Source organism: Pseudophryne corroboree, chromosome 6 (genome assembly GCF_028390025.1).
Source record: "Pseudophryne corroboree isolate aPseCor3 chromosome 6, aPseCor3.hap2, whole genome shotgun sequence".
Classification (NCBI taxonomy): Eukaryota; Metazoa; Chordata; class Amphibia; order Anura; family Myobatrachidae; genus Pseudophryne; species Pseudophryne corroboree.
The window spans coordinates 574,678,327-574,698,834 of NC_086449.1; the positions used below are offsets into that span (position 1 = coordinate 574,678,327).

The following is a 20,508-nucleotide window of genomic DNA, read 5'->3' on the forward strand; positions in this document are numbered from 1 at the left end:
TGTCCACCTTAGGGGGTGTTTCCCAGCGCGCCCTAACCTCTGGCGGGAAAGGGTATAATGCCAATAACTTTTTTGAAATTATCAACTTTTTATCAGGAGCAACCCACGCTTCATCACACACGTCATTTAATTCTTCTGATTCAGGAAAAACTGTTTGTAGTTTTTTCACACCATACATAATACCCTGTTTTACGGTATCTGTAGTATCAGCTAAATGTAACGTCTCCTTCATTGCCAAAATCATATAACGTGTGGCCCTACTGGAAAATACGTTTGAATTTCTACCGTCGTCACTGGAATCAGTGCCCGTGTCTGGGTCTGTGTCGACCGACTGAGGCAAAGGGCGTTTTACAGCCCCTGACGGTGTTTGAGGCGCCTGGACAGGCATTAATTGATTGTCCGGCCGCCTCATGTCCTCAACTGACTGTTTAAGGGAAGATAAACCATCACGTAATTCCACAAATAAAGGCATCCATTCTGGTGTCGACCCCCTGGGGGGTGACATCTGCATATTTGGCAATTGCTCCGCCTCCACACCAATATCGTCCTCATACATGTCGACACCACGTACCGACACACACCGCAAACTCACAGGGAATGCTCTAATGAAGACAGGACCCACTAGCCCTTTTGGGGAGACAGAGGGAGAGTCTGCCAGCACACACCACAAAGCGCTATATATACAAGGGATATCCTTATATTAAGTGCTCCCTTATAGCTGCTTTAATATATATATATATATATATATAGCCATTAATGTGCCCCCCCTCTCTGTTTTACCCTGTTTCTGTAGTGCAGTGCAGGGGAGAGACCTGGGAGCCGTTCTGACCAGCGGAGCTGTGACAGAAAATGGCGCCGTGTGCTGAGGAGATAGGCCCCGCCCCTTTTTCGGCGGGTTCTTCTCCCGCTATTTTTCCAGTCAGGCAGGGGTTAAATATCTCCATATAGCCCCTATGGGCTATATGTGAGGTATTTTTAGCCTTGTATAAGGTTTATATTTGCCTCTCAGAGCGCCCCCCCCCAGCGCTCTGCACCCTCAGTGACTGCCCAGTGAAGTGTGCTGAGAGGAAAATGGCGCACAGCTGCAGTGCTGTGCGCTACCTTATGAAGACTGAGGAGTCTTCAGCCGCCGGTTTCCGGACCTCTTCACGCTTCAGCATCTGCAAGGGGGTCGGCGGCGCGGCTCCGGGACCGGACTCCACGGCTGGGCCTGTGTTCGATCCCTCTGGAGCTAATGGTGTCCAGTAGCCAAGCAGCAAATCCACTCTGCATGCAGGTGAGTTTACTACTTTCCCCCTAAGTCCCACGTTGCAGTGATCCTGTTGCCAGCAGGACTCACTGTAAAGAAAAAAACCTAAACTAAACTTTCTCTAAGCAGCTCTTTAGGAGAGCCACCTAGATTGCACCCTTCTCGTTCGGGCACAAAATCTAACTGGAGTCTGGAGGAGGGTCATAGGGGGAGGAGCCAGTGCACACCACCTGACCTAGTAAAGCTTTACTTTTTTGTGCCCTGTCTCCTGCGGAGCCGCTATTCCCCATGGTCCTTTCAGGAACCCCAGCATCCACTTAGGACGATAGAGAAAAACCCCTTACCAGACTGTGTCGCAGCGCTTTCACCCTTTAAACTAGGTAGAGAAAGACTGTGATAGATGGCGGAAACAAAAGATTTATTTCTTTTGTCTTAACACCAGACGACTTGTAACCGCCACACACCCAACTGTAAGTCAGCTACGGTGTTGGCTTCACTTGCCTTTTAGTATTTTCTGTAGGCTCTTTGTAATAGAGTACCTTTGAAAATAAATCATAATCCTATTTATATTTCAGGATCCGCATTATAACATTTCACCAGTAGAGGGCGTTGTCTTACTATTAATGTATAACAGTAGAGAGGTTCACTCCATGCTCCACAGTTTTTCTGGCGCCTGCATCTGAATTTTAAGATGGCCGCCAATTAAAAATTCTGGACACTTCATTTATGAGGAGGAACTACCTCCGGTGAGCCCCCCTGTCTACACTCTTTTTGTCCCTCAATGCAGAAAGGAGCCTTACTTGCCGCCCTGTCTGCGCGCTATGGAGCCCCGTCCCGCGGCTGAGGGAATCACCTCAGCCGCTTCTCACTGCAGCGTCTCTCTGTCTCTCCCCTCCTCCGGCGGTTGAGTCTGCTCAGGCGCGCGGTTACGATCTCCTGCTGGCCAGCGCGCCGGGACTGCTCTCATCGGGTCCCGTAGCGGCGCCTCTCTCTGTCTGGACTGACAGGGAGGGCTGCGCTGCTGAAGGGATCCCGGCCCGCCTCACACTGCGACCGCTGCCTGGACGCCGCTGTGGGAGCTAATCTTTCTATCCACATTACAGGGGATCAGTCCTCTACACAATGAGGATCTAATAAAGCCCCCTAGGGAAATTAAATAAAGAAATAAGAAAAAAAAAACCTAATGCTACTTCAACTCCTGCGGGGCCATTTTAAAACAACCAGTACTCACGGTTGGTGCTTTTAAAGAGATGCAGACCCCTTCAGCAGGAATCATTGTCTCCAATCCTGAACTTTGTCCCCCTTTTATTAGGGGGACGCAGCCTTTTCGCCTGGTAAAGCCTGCACCCCCTTTCATTTAAGTGGGATCGGGCATTTACCATCTTTACGTTTAAAACCTGCACCCTCCCTTTAGTTAGGAGGGATTGGGTCAGTATAAAAGAGAAAAAAATAAATAAAAATAAACAAATAAATCTTCATGGGAACAAGAGCTCCCTTCTTGTGCTTGTACCTCCTTGGCACAATTTTCCAAACTGAGGGAGGAGGGCTGCGAAGGGGGAGGAACCGGCTGTGCAGACAATGCTAATTTTAGATTGTGCCACACCTCCGGTTGCAAGCTTCACACCCCTACTGTATAGGACTCCAGTGTCCCCTAGTGGATGAAAGAGAAAACAAAAACACCACAAGGGTGTTTAGTACCCCTGAGTACCAAACTTTCCTTGACAAGTCTGGTGCCACCAAAATAACTATACTACCATCCTTCATGTCTTTCTGAGAACTAGGAAGTATTGCTATCAGTGTACCAAATGTACCACATGAAATGCAGTCCTCCTTCCCTTCCTTCATTCCTAGAATTAATGCAGATATTGCTGGAACATGAACCTCTACTACTTAAGACAGGACCAAGTGCTAACCACTCATGTCAGCACTTAAAATAAAATGGAGGAAGGGGTTGGAGGAGCTTTTCTATCTGTTTTAAGAAGTCAACATAATAAGTGCTGGCTAATCAACCCTCACTAAACCCCATGTAAGAAGGTCCCCCAGATGGATGAAGGAGAAAAATGGTAATGTGCTAGCATTACACCGCCGGCAGGCAAGATCAGCAACTTTGGCTGTGAGGGAGGAGGGTAAACAGCATAGGTGGAATAGTAAACCTAGAAACTGACCAAAGAGAAAGCTAAAAGGATGAGAATCTGATGCCAAGTAAGAAACATCTGCAGAATTTGGAAGATAAAGATGAAAAGTAATAAGTCCCCATTAAATGAACAAACACGAGGTACCAGTTAAGATACGTAAGATTTCTAGTTTAAAATAAAAAAAAAAAAATACATATATACAGATCTCCAAAAATACCTGGGACATGCCATTAGTTACTGCTGGTCTCAAAACGGTTTTGTTGTGTCTGCTAATACATGGACAGTTGGCCTTGATACCCCATTTCCCTCTTGCTGCATGGACCATATCTCCAATGCTGTAAAGGGCTGTAGAAGAAAATAAATGAAAAGATGATTGCTTTATTAAACAAGTATACACACTAAATATAAGCCAGTTTATTAGTGAGCAAGTGAGATATGAAATTGGCAGATACTAATAAACCCTTTTCGCATGCTACTTGCCGATAGCTGCCGCCTATATGTGAGGAATGACCACCTGCAGCTTGTGTAATCTAAATGACCGAGCAGTAGGACCACAAAGCAAATTTTGTAGAGATTTACAGATCTCACAAAGCATGACTATGTTTATGCATTTATTCCTTGTCTAGAGACAGTCTGTTGGTGATGGGGTAGTTCATACACTTTACAATTTCACAGCAAGTACAAAGTATGAGTAGGTGGACTTTTTATTAAAACAAAATAAAAATAGTAAAAAAAAAAAAACCACAAAAAAAAATAACCCCACTCCAAAAACTGAACAAGAAATTCTCACCAGTGCCAGGGATAATCTGAGTGGGCATGAGATTCTCTGGTTCATGAGGTTGTCCTTTAGCACATTTTAGCCAGGCAAAAACTTCTTCATCACTTGTGTCGTCTTCTAAGGAAACCAAAACAATACTCAAATTTGATGTAAACCAAACTATCCAATTTAAACGAAAAAACCCCAAAAAACAAAACAAAAAACTTTATGCAACAAATGTTAGAAGGGACCATGAGTATTCATGTATCTATTAAGACCTTAACTGTGTGCTCTAGTTATCATGGATCTTCCCCATTATTTTCCTGTAGCTGAAATAACAAATTCACACACCTTTTCTATTTTATGGCTATTAAAATGAGGTGAGAAGACAAACAAATGTGGGCAGTATTTTCAATCGCAAAACAACAAAAAATAAAATAAAAACACTGCATTGGCACCCTTGAAGTGTGACATTTTTTCCAAGTGCAAATTTGCCCCCTTTAGCTGGTATGTGTGCCTAATGCTAAATTAGGCTCTATGTGCACAGTTGTGGCCATATTTAAAGTAATCCCAGATGACTACCTTGGTAAGCATTTGCCTATTTTTCCAGAGAATAGTGTATACCAAATATTTGTAATACAGTCTTATGGAGCTATAGTGGCAAAAAAAAATAAAAAAAGCTTTATTGTTAAATCTTTCTGCGAGAAACACTGGATTCCACCGGGAATAACATTGGGGTGTAGAGTTGGATCTTGATCCGAGGCACCAACAGGCTAAAGCTTTGACTGTTCCCAGGATGCACTGCACTTCCTCCTCTATAGCCCCGCCTCCAAGCACTGGAGCTCAGTTTTGTTAACTAGTCCAATGCAGTAGCAGGTAAGAGAGACAGTAGATGTTAGTCACATAGAACCACATTCTCACGACAGGAGAAGGAACTAGCGGCTAATGCCATACAAACCCAAAGAAACTAAGTGCGTCAGGGTGGGCGCCCTGTGGAATCCAGTGTACCTCGCAGAAAGATCTAACAATTGTAAGTCTACCATAAATCTCCTTTTCTGCAACGGGGTACACTGGTATTCTACAGGGAACAACATCAGGGATGTCCTAAAGCAGTTCCTCATGGAAGGGGACGCACTGTAGTGGGCACAAGAACCCGGCGTCCAAAGCAAGCATCCTGGGAGGCAAAAGTATCAAAGGCATAGAACCTGATGAACGTGTTCACTGAAGACCACGTAGCCGCCTTGCACAATTGTTCTGCAGATGCACCTCGTGGGCCGCCCAAGAAGGTCCAACAGACCGAGTAGAATGGGCCTTGATAGCAGCAGGAGCTGGGAGCCCAGCCTGTGCATAAGCTTGTGCAATCACCATTCTAATCCATCTGGCCAAGGTCTGCTTATTCACAGCCCAGCCACGTTTGTGAAAACCAAAAAGTACAAACAGAATCTGACCTCCTGATAGAGGCAGTCCTTTCCACATAAATACGGAGAGCCCGTACCACGTCCAAAGATCTTTCATTGGAAGACAAACCAGAACCACAATCTCCTGGTTAAGGAGAAAAGATGATACCACCTTAGATAAATAAAAACAGGGAGAGTTCAAAGAACTGCCCGGTCACGGTGAAAAATCAGAAAGGGTGGACAACAGGACAAAGCACCTAAGTCTGACACCCTTCTAGCAGAGGCAATAGCCAAAAGAAACAACCTTAAGCGTAAGGCGTTTAAGGTCCACAGACTCAAGAGGTTCAAATGGAGACTCTTGCAGGGCATTTAAGACGACAGACAGATCCCATGGAGCCCCACGAGGAAGATAGGGAGGCTGAACCCGTACGTCAGGAACAGAGACGCAATTTTTCTCTTAAACCACGCCGACAAGGCAGATATATGAACCTTGAGGGAGGCCAGACGAAGGCCCAAGTCTAGGCCTTTTGTAGAAAAGCCAAAAGTCTGGAAGTTTTGAAAGTATATGCATCATAATTCTTAGCGGAACACCATGTGAAGTAAGAATTCCAGACCCTGTAATAAATTCAAGCTGAAGCTGGTTTACGGGCTTTCAACATAGTTTGAATGACCGCCTCAGAGAATCATTGAGTGATGCTTCAAGAGCCACGCCGTCAAAGCCAGTCTGGCAAGGTCAAGGTAGACACTAGGGCCCTGAACGAGGAGGTCTGGGCGTTGAAGTAGGAGAGGACGCTCTATCGAGAGACCCTACAGGTCTGAGAACCAATGCAGTTTGGGCCACGCTGGAGCGATTAGAATTAGTATTCCTCCTCCTTGCTTGAACTTCCGTATTACCCTGGGCAAGAGTGAAACTAGAGGGAACACATACGGCAGTAGAAAGTTCCATGGAATTGCCAGTGCATCCACGAACGCTGCTTGAGGATCCCTTGTCCTTGCTCCAAGGACCGGAACCTTGTGATTGTGTCGAGATGCCATCAGGTCTTTATCTGGTAGGCCCCACTTGTCCTCTAGGAGTTGAAAGACTTCGGGATGAAGGCTCCACTCTCCAGCGTGTACGTCCTTACGACTGAGGAAGTCCGCTTCCCAGTTGAGGACTCCCAGAATGAACACTGCCGATATGGCTGGCAGATGGCGTTCTGCCCATTGGAGGATTTTTGACACTGCCATCATTGCTCTGCGGCTTCGAGTGCCGCCTTGATGATTTATGTACGCCACCGTGGTGGCGTTGTCCGATTGTAATTGAACAGGCCTGTTCTGTACCAGAGGCAGGGCCAGTGTCAACACATTGAACACTGCCCGCAATTCCAGAATGTTTATCTGGAGGAGAGATTCCTCCCTGGTCCACCGACCCTGGAGAGAGAGTGTTGCTCCAACACCGCGCCCCAACCTCGCAAACTGGCATCCGCTGTTAGGACGACCCAGTTAGAGATCCAGAAGGGACATCCCCTGATCAACTGTTGGTCCTGTAGCCACCAGCTCAGTGACAGACGAACCTCCGGCGTTAAGGAGATCATTTGAGACCTGATCCGGTGAGGCAGGCCGTCCCACTGGGAAAAGGATTAACCTCTGCAGAGGGCGGGAATGAAATTGAGCGTACTCTACCATGTCGAATGCCGACACCATGAGACCAAGTACTTGCATCGCCGAGTGTACTGACACTCTCTGGCGAGAGAGGAAGTATTTGATCCTGTCCTGAAGTTTCAGGACCTTCTCTGGAGACAAGAACAATCGTTGGTTGTGTGTGTGTCCAAAAATGCCCCCAGGTGCACCATGCTCTGAGCAGGGACCAGCGAGGACTTCTTCCAGTTGATGAGCCACCCGTGGGCTTGTAGGAATTGGACCGTCAGTTCCAGATGACTGAGGAGAACCTCTGGGGAGTACGCCAGGATCAGCAAGTCATCCAGATACGACATGATCCCGACACCCTCACGGCGGAGAAGAGCAGTCGTGACGGGTGGTCTTCAGTATGCCAGCTGTCGGGATCCCGGCGCACAGTATACCGGCGCCGGAATCTCGACAACCGGCATACTGACACTTATTCTCCCTCATGGGGGTCCATGACCCCCCTGGAGGGAGAATAAAATAGCGTGTAGCGCGCCACCGTGACCGCAGCGTGGCAAGCGCAGCGAGCCCGCAAGGTGCTCATTTGCGCTCGCCACACTGTCGGTAAGCCGGCGGTCGGGCTCCCGGCGCCGGTATGCTGGTCGCCGGGAGCCCGACCGCCGGCCTACCATACTACACCCGTCGTGACGGCCATGACCTTGGTGAATATCCGAGGAGCTGTGGTCAGTCCGAAAGGCAAGACCTGGAATTGATTATGTAGGCTGCTAATAGCAAACCTCCAATATTGCTGATGCGACATGGCAATAGGAATGTGCAGGTAAGCATCCCGAATGTCCAGAGATACCATATAGTCCTTGGGTTCCAAGGCCAGTACAATGGAACGCAGAGTTTCCATACAGAATTTGGATACCCACACAAATTTGTTCAAAGATTTGAGGTTGAGTATAGGCCGGGAAGACCCATTTGGTTTAGGGACTAGAAACAGGGTCGAATAGTAGCCCCTGCCTCTTTGAGACAGAGGTACCGGCACAATCACTCCAGTATCTAGGGGAGATTGTACAACCAAGTGTAAAGTCTGTGCTTTCAGCTAATCCGAATGGACAGTCGAGCAGAACTGGCGAGGGGGACGTCTCTTGAAGGAGATCTCGTACCCGTGAGAGACAACTTCCCATACCCAGGCGTCTGAAGTGGTCTTTAATCAGGCCTAGGCGAACTGCAGAAGTCGGACTTCCACCCTGGCCCGCCCCGTCATGCTACAGGCTTGTCCTGTTTGGAAGCAGGCTGACGGACGGCACAAGACTGCTCAGACTTGGGCTTGGTGGTTTTGGAACTACGAGCCTGTCTCGGGTATGCCTGACCCTTTGCTTTACCTGGAGGTCAAAAGGAACGAAAAGTGGTACTCTTAGTCTTCGGAGCAGAAGGATTCGTACTTGGGAGAAATGCAGTCTTAGCTGTTGCAAAGTCAGTCACGATCTTGTTCAGAACCTCTCCAAATAGTATGTCTCCCTTAGAAGGGAGAACCTCCAAGGTCTTTTTGGAGTCCAGGTCCACTTTCCAGGACCTTAACCACAAAATCCGGCGAGCCAGGACAGACGTAGTAGACACCTTCGCCGACATTACGCCTGCATCAGAGGCCGCCTCCTGAATATAGTGACAGGCTGTGGTAATCTATGACAGATATTGTCTGGCAGTGTCAGAAAAATTCAGAGGTAGCTAATCTATTGCCTGAACCCATGCTTCAATAGCTTTTGCAGCCCAAGAGGCTGCCATAGTGGGTCTATACACAGCACCAGTAAGTGTGTAAATAGACTTCAGGCATCCTTCCACACGCTTATCCATCGGTTCCTTCAGTGAGGTGACAGTGGTGACAGGTAGAGTAGAAGATACCACTAGACGGGCGACATGAGAGTCCACCGGCAGTGGAGTTTCCCACTTGTTACTCAACTCTGCAGGGATAGGGTAAAGAGCTAGCATCTTTTTGGACAGGGAAATTTTTTTCCATGGAGATGACCCGGATTCCTGACGTATGTCAATTAAAAGATCAGAATGCGGTAAAACTACTTTCGCAACCTTCTGACGTTTAAACTTATCAGGTTTCTTGGACGTAGCGGGGGTCTCAATATCATCATCAATCTGGAGAAACAGCTTGATAGCCTCCACTAGGTCAGGAACATTAACTTGAGTTGCAGATTCCTCATCAGAAGCAACTGTATCCGTGTCTGACTGATCAATATAATCCCCATCCTCATCGGAAGCATCATCCAAAATATTAGTGGATTGTGAGGAAGAAATGGCCTGTTTAGATGACCCCTTGGCCCCAGCAAGGCGAGGGGTAGGTTTTTGTCTAACCAAAGACGGATTTAATTGTTGTATCTGGGTAGACCGAGCATCCGCCCAAGGCGGGTTGACTATAGGGACAATATGTGGCTGCAATGGCACAGGAGGACCCACAGGGGGCGTAAGCCGCATTACAAGTGTCGACAACATATTTGAAAAAGCAGCCCAAGGTGGGTCTTGATTTGCCACAGGTGCTGCAAACTGACTGGAAGGTGCAGGGCACGCAGTACCTGGACCCTCAGCTGAAACCTTTTCCTCAGACAAATCCGTAGCGCCAACACTGCATGATGCAGGAGCATCTGCGGATTTCCCACCCTGTGTAGCAGACATTATTGGGAATGAAGCCTTAGGGCGCAGCAGTACAATATAGCCAGACAAACACAATACTTGCAAAAAGACCCCTGTGTTATGTGATAGCAAATGCAAAGGACAAAACAGAGGATTTAAGCGGTGTGAGGTGACAAACACAGTGAAAAATACAAAACCGTATATCCTGTGGAACACTATATTTGAAATGAGACCCTGACGCTCTTAAGACCCCCAGGGCACAGAATGTAGTGATAGCAATACATGTGATACACAATAGAATCCACACAGCAGCTATAGGCACACACAGTCACAGGTACAATGCAGAAATTACTACATATAAACAATAAGACTGCACTGGACTAGCAAATCTACATATAGATATGTATGTATACAGATATAACAATGCACAGTAAACACTGGATGTATATCCCAGAATACTTGTACTAAAATACTCATAGCAGTACACTTGTTCTTAACTAACACTGTCTAAAATGACATGTAGAATACTTAAGTGTCTGTAAATACACAGCGCTGACAAGACAGGCGGCTTTACAGAGGAGACAGTGCCCAGCAGTCCCGGAGATCAGCCGAGAGAGAGAGAGAGAGAGAGAGAAAAGAGAGAGAGAGAGAAAAGAGAGAGAGAGAGAAAAGAGAGAGAGAGAGAAAAGAGAGAGAGAGAGATGCAGCTCCAGGGCAGGAACGCCAGCAGTAGATGGCGTCCGGAGCTGGGGGAGGGGCTACAGATCAGCACCTTATCTCCTCTGCTGGACTTCACCACCAGGTACTATGGAGCCTATATTAAACGGATTTTAGTAAATCCGACCTGTGCTCCCTGCCCTGGTGGATATAGTGGGGTCCCTGCACAGCCACAGAGTCCACGCGAGCAGCGCGGTCCGTCTCCTGGGATCGCGACCGGATCGCGTTTTACTGGCAGGTCCCACCTGGGGGACCCTCCTACCTCCTCCCTGTCGTGCAGCCATGCGTTCCAGGAGAGCAGCAGCGGTGGTGTGCCTAGAAACTGGTGCGTCCCCGCTGCAAGTACCTGGGAACCAGGCAGCGGGAGTATGCAGCGCAGCATGTCAGAATGACATAAGTGCTGCGGCCCTTGAAGTCTTCTTAAAAAGCTCTTTTCAGGGCTGCCTAGTGCAGCCACCCCTGTTAGTGACCTGCACTGCAGGCACCAACTTGCAAACTGAGCTCCAGTGCCTGGAGGTGGGGCTATAGAGGAGGCAGTGCAGTGCATCCTGGGAACAGTCAAAGCTTTAGCCCATAGGTCTTCAACCTGTGGCCCTCCAGCTGCTGCGGAACTACACATCCCAGCATGCCCTGCCTCAGTTTTACCATGCCTTAATAGCAAAACTGTGGCAGGGCATGGTGGGATGTGTAGTTCCGCAGCAGCTGGAGGGCCACAGGTTGAAGACCCATGCTTTAGCCTGTTGGTGCCTCGGATCAAGATCCAACTCTACACCCCGATGTTATTGCCTGTGGAATACCAGTGTACCCCTCTGCAGAAAATAAGATTTTACTCACCGGTAAATCTATTTCTCGTAGTCCGTAGTGGATGCTGGGGACTCCGTAAGGACCATGGGGAATAGCGGCTCCGCAGGAGACTGGGCACAGCAAGGAAAGATTTAGGACTACCTGGTGTGCACTGGCTCCTCCCACTATGACCCTCCTCCAGACTTCAGTAAGGATACTGTGCCCGGAAGAGCTGACACAATAAGGAAGGATTTTGAATCCCGGGTAAGACTCATACCAGCCACACCAATCACACCGTATAACTCGTGATAATATACCCAGTTAACAGTATGAACACAACAGAGCCTCTCAAAGGATGGCTCAACAATAACCCTTGTAGTTAACAATAACTATATACAAGTATTGCAGACAGTCCGCACTTGGGACGGGCGCCCAGCATCCACTACGGACTACGAGAAATAGATTTACCGGTGAGTAAAATCTTATTTTCTCTGACGCCCTAGTGGATGCTGGGAACTCCGTAAGGACCATGGGGATTATACCAAAGCTCCCAAACGGGCGGGAGAGTGCGGATGACTCTGCAGCACCGAATGAGAGAACTTAAGGTCCTCCTCAGCCAGGGTATCAAGTTTGTAGAATTTTGCAAACGTGTTTGCCCCTGACCAAGTAGCAGCTCGGCAAAGTTGTAAAGCAGAGACCCCTCGGGCAGCCGCCCAAGAAGAGCCCACTTTCCTCGTGGAATGGGCTTTTACAGATTTAGGCTGCGGCAAGCCAGCCACCGAATGCGCAAGCTGAACTGTGCTACAAATCCAGCGAGCAATAGTCTGCTTTGAAGCAGGAGCACCCATCTTGTTTGGTGCATACAGGATAAATAGCGAGTCAGTCTTCCTGACTCCAGCCGTCCTGGAAACATACATTTTCAAGGCCCTGACTACGTCCAGTAACTTGGAGTCCTCCAAGTCCCTAGTAGCCGCAGGCACCACGATAGGTTGGTTCAAGTGAAAAGCTGATACCACCTTAGGAAGAAACTGGGGACGAGTCCTCAATTCTGCCCTATCCATATGGAAAATCAAATAGGGGCTTTTACATGACAAAGCCGCCAATTCTGACACACGCCTTGCCGAAGCCAAGGCCAAAAGCATGACCACTTTCCACGTGAGATATTTTAAATCCACGGTTTTGAGTGGCTCAAACCAATGTGACTTTATTTAATCCAACACCACGTTGAGGTCCCACGGTGCCACTGGAGGCACAAAAGGAGGCTGAATATGCAGCACTCCCTTGACAAATGTCTGAACTTCAGGCAGTGAAGCCAGTTCTTTTTAGAAGAAAATCGACAGAGCCGAAATCTGGACCTTAATGGAACCCAGTTTTAGGCCCATAGTCATCCCTGACTGTAGGAAGTGCAGAAATCGACCTAGCTGGAATTCCTCCGTTGGGGCCTTCCTGGCCTCACACCACGCAACATATTTTCGCCATATGCGGTGATAATGTTGTACGGTTACATCTTTTCTAGCTTTAATAAGCGTAGGAATGACTTCCTCCGGAATACCCTTTTCTTTTAGGATCCGGTGTTCAACCGCCATGCCGTTAAACGCAGCCGCGGTAAGTCTTGGAACAGACAGGGCACCTGCAGCAGCAAGTCCTGTCTGAGCGGCAGAGGCCATGGGTCCTCTGAGATTAATTCTTGAAGTTCCGGGTACCAAGACCTTCTTGGCCAATCTGGAACAATGAGAATAGTTCTTACTCCTCTTTTCTTTATTATCCTCAGTACCTTGGGTATGAGAGGAAGAGGAGGGAACACATAAACCGACCGGTACACCCACGGTGTCACTAGAGCGTCCACAGCTATCGCCTGAGGGTCTCTTGACCTGGTGCAATATTTTTCTAGCTTTTTGTTTAAGCAGGACGCCATCATGTCCACCTGTGGCTTTTCCCAACGGTTTACAATCAGTTGGAAGACTTCTGGATGAAGTCCCCACTCTCCCGGGTGGAGGTCGTGCCTGCTGAGGAAGTCTGCTTCCCAGTTGTCCACTCCCGGAATGAACACTGCTGACAGTGCTAACACGTGATTTTCCGCCCATCGGAGAATCCTTGTGGCTTCTGCCATCGCCATCCTGCTTCTTGTGCCGCCCTGTCGATTTACATGGGTGACTGCCGTGATGTTGTCTGACTGGATCAGAACCGGCTGGTTTTGAAGCAGGGGCTTTGCTTGACTTAGGGCATTGTAAATGGCCGTCAGTTCCAGAACATTTATGTGTAGGGAAGTCTCCTGACTTGACCAAAGTCCTTGGAAGTTTCTTCCCCGTGTGACTGCACCCCAGCCCCGAAGGCTGGCATCCGTGGTCACCAGGACCCAGTCCTGTATGCCGAATCTGCGGCCCTCTCTGAGATGAGCACTCTGCAGCCACCACAGCAGAGACACCCTGGTCCTTGGAGACAGGGTTATCAACCGATGCATTTGAAGATGCGATCCGGACCATTGGTCCAACAGGTCCCACTGAAAAGTTCTGGCATGGAACCTGCCGAATGGAATCGCTTCGTAGGAAGCTACCATCTTTCCCAGGACTCGCGTGCAATGATGCACCGACACCTGTTTTGGTTTCAGGAGGCCTCTCACTAGAGATGACAGCTCCTTGGCTTTCTCCTCTGGGAGAAACACTTTTTTCTGGACTGTGTCCAGAATCATCCCCAGGAACAGTAGACGTGTCGCCGGAACCAGCTGAGACTTTGGAATATTCAGAATCCAACCGTGCTGGTGTAGCATCTCCTGAGATAATGCTACGCCGACCAACAACTGCTCTCTGGACCTCGCCCTTATCAGGAGATCGTCCAAGTATGGGATAATTAAAACTCCCTTTTTCCGAAGGAGTATCATCATTTCGGCCATTACCTTGGTAAATACCCTCGGTGCCGTGGACAGGCCGAACGGCAACGTCTGGAATTGGTAATGACCATCCTGTACCACAAATCTGAGGTACTCCTGGTGAGGATGGTAAATGGGGACATGCAGGTAAGCATCCTTGATGTCCAGAGATACCATGTAATCTCCCTCTTCCAGGCTTGCAATAACCGCCCTGAGCGATTCCATCTTGAACTTGAATTTTCTTAAATATGTGTTCAAGGATTTCAAATTTAAAATGGGTCTCACCGAACCGTCCGGTTTCGGTACCACAAACATTGTGGAATAGTAACCCCGTCCTTGTTGAAGTAGGGGCACCTTGACTATCACCTGCTGGGAATACAGCTTGTGAATTGCCTCTAACACAGCCTCCCTTTCTGAAGGAGTCGTTGGTAAGGCAGATTTGAGGAAACGGCGGGGGGGATGTCTCGAATTCCAGCCTGTACCCCTGAGATACCACTTGAAGGATCCAGGGATCTACCTGTGAGCGAGCCCACTGATTGCTGAAGTTTTTGAGACGGCCCCCCACCGTACCTGGCTCCGCCTGCTGAGCCCCAGCGTCATGCGGCGGACTTAGCAGAAGAAGCGGGGGAGGACTTTTGTTCCTGGGAAGTGGCTGTATGCTGCAGCTTTTTTCCCCTACCTCTGCCTCTGGGCAGAAAGGACGCGCCTCTACCCCGTCTGCTCTTTTGGGGGTGAAAGGACTGCACCTGATAATACGGTGCTCTCTTTGGTTGTGAGGGGACATGTGGCAAAAATGCTGACTTCCCAGCTGTTGCTGTGGACACTAAGGGGCAGATTTATTAAGCTCGGTGAAGTGATAAAGTGGAAGGTGATAAAGGACCAGCCAGTCAGCTCCTAACTGTCATTTTTCAAACCCAGCCTGTGACATGGTAGTTAGGATCGGATTGGCTGGTCCTTTATCACCTTCCACTTTATCACTTCACCGAGCTTAATAAATCTGCCCCTCTGTCTGAAAGACCATCCCCGAACAACTCCTCACCCTTATAAGGCAAAACTTCCATGTGCTTTTTAGAATCTGCATCACCTGTCCACTGCCGGGTCCATAACCCTCTCCTGGCACAAATGGACAGTGCACTTATTTTTGATGCCAGCCGGCAAATATCCCTCTGTGCATCTCTTATGTAAAAGACAGCGTCTTTAATATGCTCTACGTTTAGCAATATAGTGTCCCTGTCTAGGGTGTCAATGTTTTCTGACAGGGAGTCTGACCATGCAGCTGCAGCACTGCACATCCATGCTGAGGCAATAGCTGGTCTCAGTATAATACCAGTGTGTGTATATACAGCTTTCTGGAGAGCCTCCTGCTTTCTGTCAGCAGGTTCCTTTAGGGCGGCCGTATCCTGGGACGGCAGTGCCACCTTTTTTGATAAGCGCGTAAGTGCTTTATCCACCCTAGGGGGTGTTTCCCAACGTGACCTATCCTCTGGCGGGAAAGGGTACGCCATTAGTAATTTTTTTGAAATTACCAATTTTTTATCGGGGGAAGCCCACGCTAGTTCACACACTTCATTCAATTCTTCAGAAGGGGGAAAAACTACTGGTAGTTTTTTCTCCCCAAACATAATACCCTTTTTTGTGGTACCTGGGGTCACCTCAGAAATGTGTAAAACATTTTTCATTGCCTCAATCATATAACGAGTGGCCCTATTGGACATTACATTAGTCTCTTCGTCGTCGACACTGGTATCAGTATCCGTGTCGACATCTGTGTCTGCCATCTGAGGTAGCGGGCGTTTTAGAGCCCCTGATGACTTTTGAGACGTCTGGGCAGGCACGGGCTGAGAAGCCGGCTGCCCCGCATTTGGCATGTCGTCAAATTTTTTATGTAAGGAGTCGACCCTTTCGCGTAATTCCTTCCACAAGTCCATCCACTCCGGTGTCTGCCCCGCAGGGGGTGACAACACATTTATAGGCACCTGCTCCTCCTCCACATAAGTCTCCTCATCAAACATGTCGACACAGCCGTACCGACACACCGCACACACACAGGAAATGCTCTGACAGAAGACAGGACCCCACAAAGCCCTTTGGGGAGACAGAGAGAGAGTATGCCAGCACACACCAGAGCGCTATATAAATCAGGGATTAACTAAATTATATCCCCTTATAGCTGCTATATGTATATTGCGCCTAAATTTAGTGCCCCCCCTCTCTTTTTTACCCTTTTCTGTAGTGTAGACTGCAGGGGAGAGCCAGGGAGCTTCCTTCCAGCGGAGCTGTGAGGGAGAAATGGCGCCAGTGTGCTGAGGGAGATAGCTCCGCCCCTTTTTCGGCTGACTTTTCTCCCGCTTTTTTATGGATTCTGGCAGGGGTATTTATCACATATATAGCCTCTGGGGCTATATATTGTGATATATTTGCCAGCCAAGGTGTATTTATTGCTTCTCAGTATTTATTGCCCCCTCCCAGCGCCCTGCACCCTCAGTGACCGGAGTGTGAAGTGTGTATGAGGAGCAATGGCGCACAGCTGCAGTGCTGTGCGCTACCTTGGTGAAGACTGATGTCTTCTGCCGCCGATTTTCCGGATTCTTCTTGCTTCTGGCTCTGTAAGGGGGCCGGCGGCGCGGCTCCGGGACCGAACACCAATGGCCGGTTCCATGAGGTCGATCCCTCTGGAGCTAATGGTGTCCAGTAGCCTAAGAAGCCCAAGCTACCACCAGTTAGGTAGGTTCGCTTCTTCTCCCCTTAGTCCCTCGCTGCAGTGAGTCTGTTGCCAGCAGATCTCACTGTAAAATAAAAAACCTAAAATATACTTTCTCTCTAGGAGCTCAGGAGAGCCCCTAGTGTGCATCCAGCTCAGCCGGGCACAGGATTCTAACTGAAGTCTGGAGGAGGGTCATAGTGGGAGGAGCCAGTGCACACCAGGTAGTCCTAAATCTTTCTTAGCTGTGCCCAGTCTCCTGCGGAGCCGCTATTCCCCATGGTCCTTACGGAGTCCCCAGCATCCACTAGGACGTCAGAGAAATAGGATTTATGGTCTTACCTAGGTAAATCCTTTTCTTTGAGTCCATAGGGAGCACAAGGATCAACACTGGGGTATAGACTGGATGGGATAGATTCCAGGCACCAAAGGGTTACAGTTCTTGCACCCAGCAGCCCTCAGTCTACCTATCCCCAATACTCCGCCCGAGGCCCACGAGTTTAGTTAGCAAGCCCACAGCAGAAGTGAGGAAGGAATACCATCACGCACACACAGACATCTGCACCGGAGAGTCAAACACACACTCACCAATATAGGAACAAGGACCTGCAAGTCAGGTGCATTAGGGACTGTGCCCTGTGCCCACTATGGACTCAAAGAAAAGCATTTACCCAAGACCATAAATTCTATTTTCATTTTCGTCCACTAGGGGGCACAGTGATCTACACTGACATCCTAAAGCTGTCCCCTCAATGGCGGAGACGCTCCTGGACTGAGCTAATGACCCTACGTACGAAGGCGGTGTCAGCAGATGCAAAAGGTGTCACACACATAAAACCTGATAGACGTATGGACAGAAGACCACGTGGCCACCTTGCAAAGCCGTTTCACAGAGGACGCATGCTGAGCTGCCCAAGAAGCTTCAACTGATCGTGAGTGAGCAGTCACCCCGGCAAGGGTCGGAAGGTTTGCGCCAAATAAGCCTGGCGAATAACGGAAACACCTGGCCAAGGTCTGCTTTAAAGCTGGCCAGCCCCGTTTGTGAAAATCATTACAAAACGAACAGGGAATGTAACTTACGGATATAATATAAAAAAATATAATACAGGTTGAACTCGATGGACATTTGTCTTTTTTCAGCCTCAACAACTATGTAACTATATCTCTCACTGGTCCTGTCCACATATATGGGGAGAGCCCGCACCACATCTACACACAAAAGATGGGACAACTATTCCCTGGTTGACGTGAAATTGTGAGACAACCTTGAGCAAGTAATTCAAGCAAATATGAAGGACCGCCCTGTTCGCATGAAACGGAAAAGGGTAGTGGCAGGATACGGCACTAAGATCATACTCCCTATGGACTGAGGTGACAGCTAAGAGGAAAAATGTCTTAAACATGAGTCAGTGTAGTTCTGTGTCTAGAGCAGAGGTGGGTAAAAGGTAGAGGGTGATCTACCGGTAGCTCGTGGAGCATCCGCCGGTAGATCGAGATAAACTTAACAGAAAATAACTGTAAGGAGCCTGCTGCCACTTCTCTTCACAGTTCCCAGGGATGCAGTGTGTGAGAGTGTACGTCACCAGCGATCAGGGGCGTATCTACGGAAGAGGAGACCCGTGTGCAGGTCCCCTCCTCTTCCATAACCGGCAGCGCTGTCGGCTACGGAAGAGGAGGGGACACACACTCACAGAGGACACAACGGTAAGTATATAAAAAATGGGTACAGTGTGTGCGGTGTGGGCCCCCTCTGGACCCAGGGGCCCGTGTGCACCGCACACACTGCACCCATTCTAGATACGCCACTGCCCGCGATGTGAGGAGCCTGGGCACTAGATGGATACAGTTTGAGCCAGCTAGCGGTGGCGACAGCGGGAGCCCATGCAGCGTGAAAGCTGGAGCCGTGAATGTGGGGAGTGGGAGGACTGAAGCTAGGCAGCGTGACAACTTGTCAGGTAAGTTATGCAAAAGGGAGTTTCTTCACAAGGGGAGCGACGATCTGCAGAGGGGGGGAGATCAGCACAGAGCGTGGCATCTTCAAAGTTTTTTTTTTTTTTTTTTTAGACGAGGGGGGGGGGGGGGGAATCTACAAAGGGTGGAGGATCTGCACAGAGGGGATTACTGTGCAGGGGGCTATTATGCAGGGGACTGGAAGCGGGGGGGGGGGGGGATCTGCACAAGGAGGGATCTGCAAAGTGGGGATTTGCACAGAAGTGGGTTATTTGTGGTCATTATTAATGATAATTTTTAAATGTGTGCATTATTATTGGTCCAGGTATTTGATGGCATCATTATTAATGCTATTTTTAAATGGGAGCATTATTATTGGTGTTATCCGATGCTGGTAGATCACCGGTAAGTATGGGAACAAAAAGTAGATCCCAGGTCCCAAAAGTCCGGCCACCCCTGGTCTAGAGGTTCAAAGGGGCCTGAACGGGTGAGCTGTGTCCCATGAAGCTACTGTAGGCATGACAGGAGACTGAAAATGTAGAACTCCTTGCAAAAAGATACATACGCAAGGCATTTGGTCCAACTGACGCTGGAAAAGAACGGACAAGGCAGAGACCCAGGTCTACACCTGCCTGAAGGAAAAGCAACAGATGCAAAATCCTAAGGAGCACGGATTATACCCTCTATCAGAGCACCAGGCAGAAAGTCTTCCAAACCCAATCATAAATGCTGGCTGAAGAAGGTTTCCTGGCTATGAGCCCAGTCTGGAAAAACCCTTTTTCTTTAAAATGGATGTCTCAAGAGTCACCCCATCAAAGCAAGACTGTCCAGATCCAGATGAAGGCAAGGTCCCTGAAAACAGAGATCCAGCCTCTGAGGTAGACGCAGCAGAGCGTCGACCTAGAGGCTATGAAGATCTGCGTACCACCAGCGACAAGGTCAATCCGGGGCCTCCGGAATTAACATGCCACCTTCCTGCTTGAACTTACAGAGAACTCGCAGTATCATCTGGATTGCAGGCAAGATGTAGAGGAGTGGGAACGGGTGGTCTTCAGTATGCCGAATGTCGGGATCCCGGCGCACAGTATACCGGCGCCGGAATCCCGACACCCGGCATACCGACAGCTATTCTCCCTCGTGGGGGTCCACGACCCCCCTGGAGGAAGAATAAAATAGTGTAGCACGCATAGCGCGCCACCGTGCCCGCAGCGTGGCGAGCGCAGCGAGCCCGCAAGGGGCTCCTTTGCGCTCGCCACGCTGTCGGTATGCTGGCGGTCGGGCTCCCGGCGCCGGTATGCTGGTCGCCGGGAGCCCGAGCACCGGCATACCGTACTACACCCATGGGAACATCTACCAGAAAGGCTGCTGGATCCTGTATGCAAGAGCCATACCTTGGCACCTGATGGTTCTGTCGAGAGGCCATCATATCGCAGTTCGGAAGACCCACAATGGCAGACTATCAACTGAAAATAGGATTTTGGTACTTACCAGGTAAATCCTTTTCTTTGAATCCATAGGGGGCACTGGAGTACTCTTAGGGATATGGGCGGCGTAGCAGAACAAAGGCACTGAATATTTAAATTTAGAACTCTCCACCCCTCCATATCCCTAGAGTACCTCAGTGTACGAACCCAGTGTTTTTACTGAGCGAACTACTATAGAGAGGTTGACAATGGAGAATTCCTATAACATAACGGACAACAAC

General features: G+C 49.0%; 1 protein-coding gene across 2 annotated transcripts in view; it reads right to left on the reverse strand.

Moving 5' to 3' along the window:
- The window catches only part of KDM3B (lysine demethylase 3B), a 308,304-nt gene that overhangs the window by 92,547 nt on the left and 195,249 nt on the right, over positions 1–20,508 (reverse strand). For both annotated transcript variants that reach the window (XM_063927861.1, XM_063927860.1), the window contains exons 12-13: positions 4,175–4,279; positions 3,602–3,729 (exon numbers count right to left, since the gene is read on the reverse strand). In XM_063927861.1, the coding sequence (XP_063783931.1) occupies positions 3,602–3,729; positions 4,175–4,279 (233 nt within the window). The remainder of the gene's footprint in view (positions 1–3,601; positions 3,730–4,174; positions 4,280–20,508) is intronic.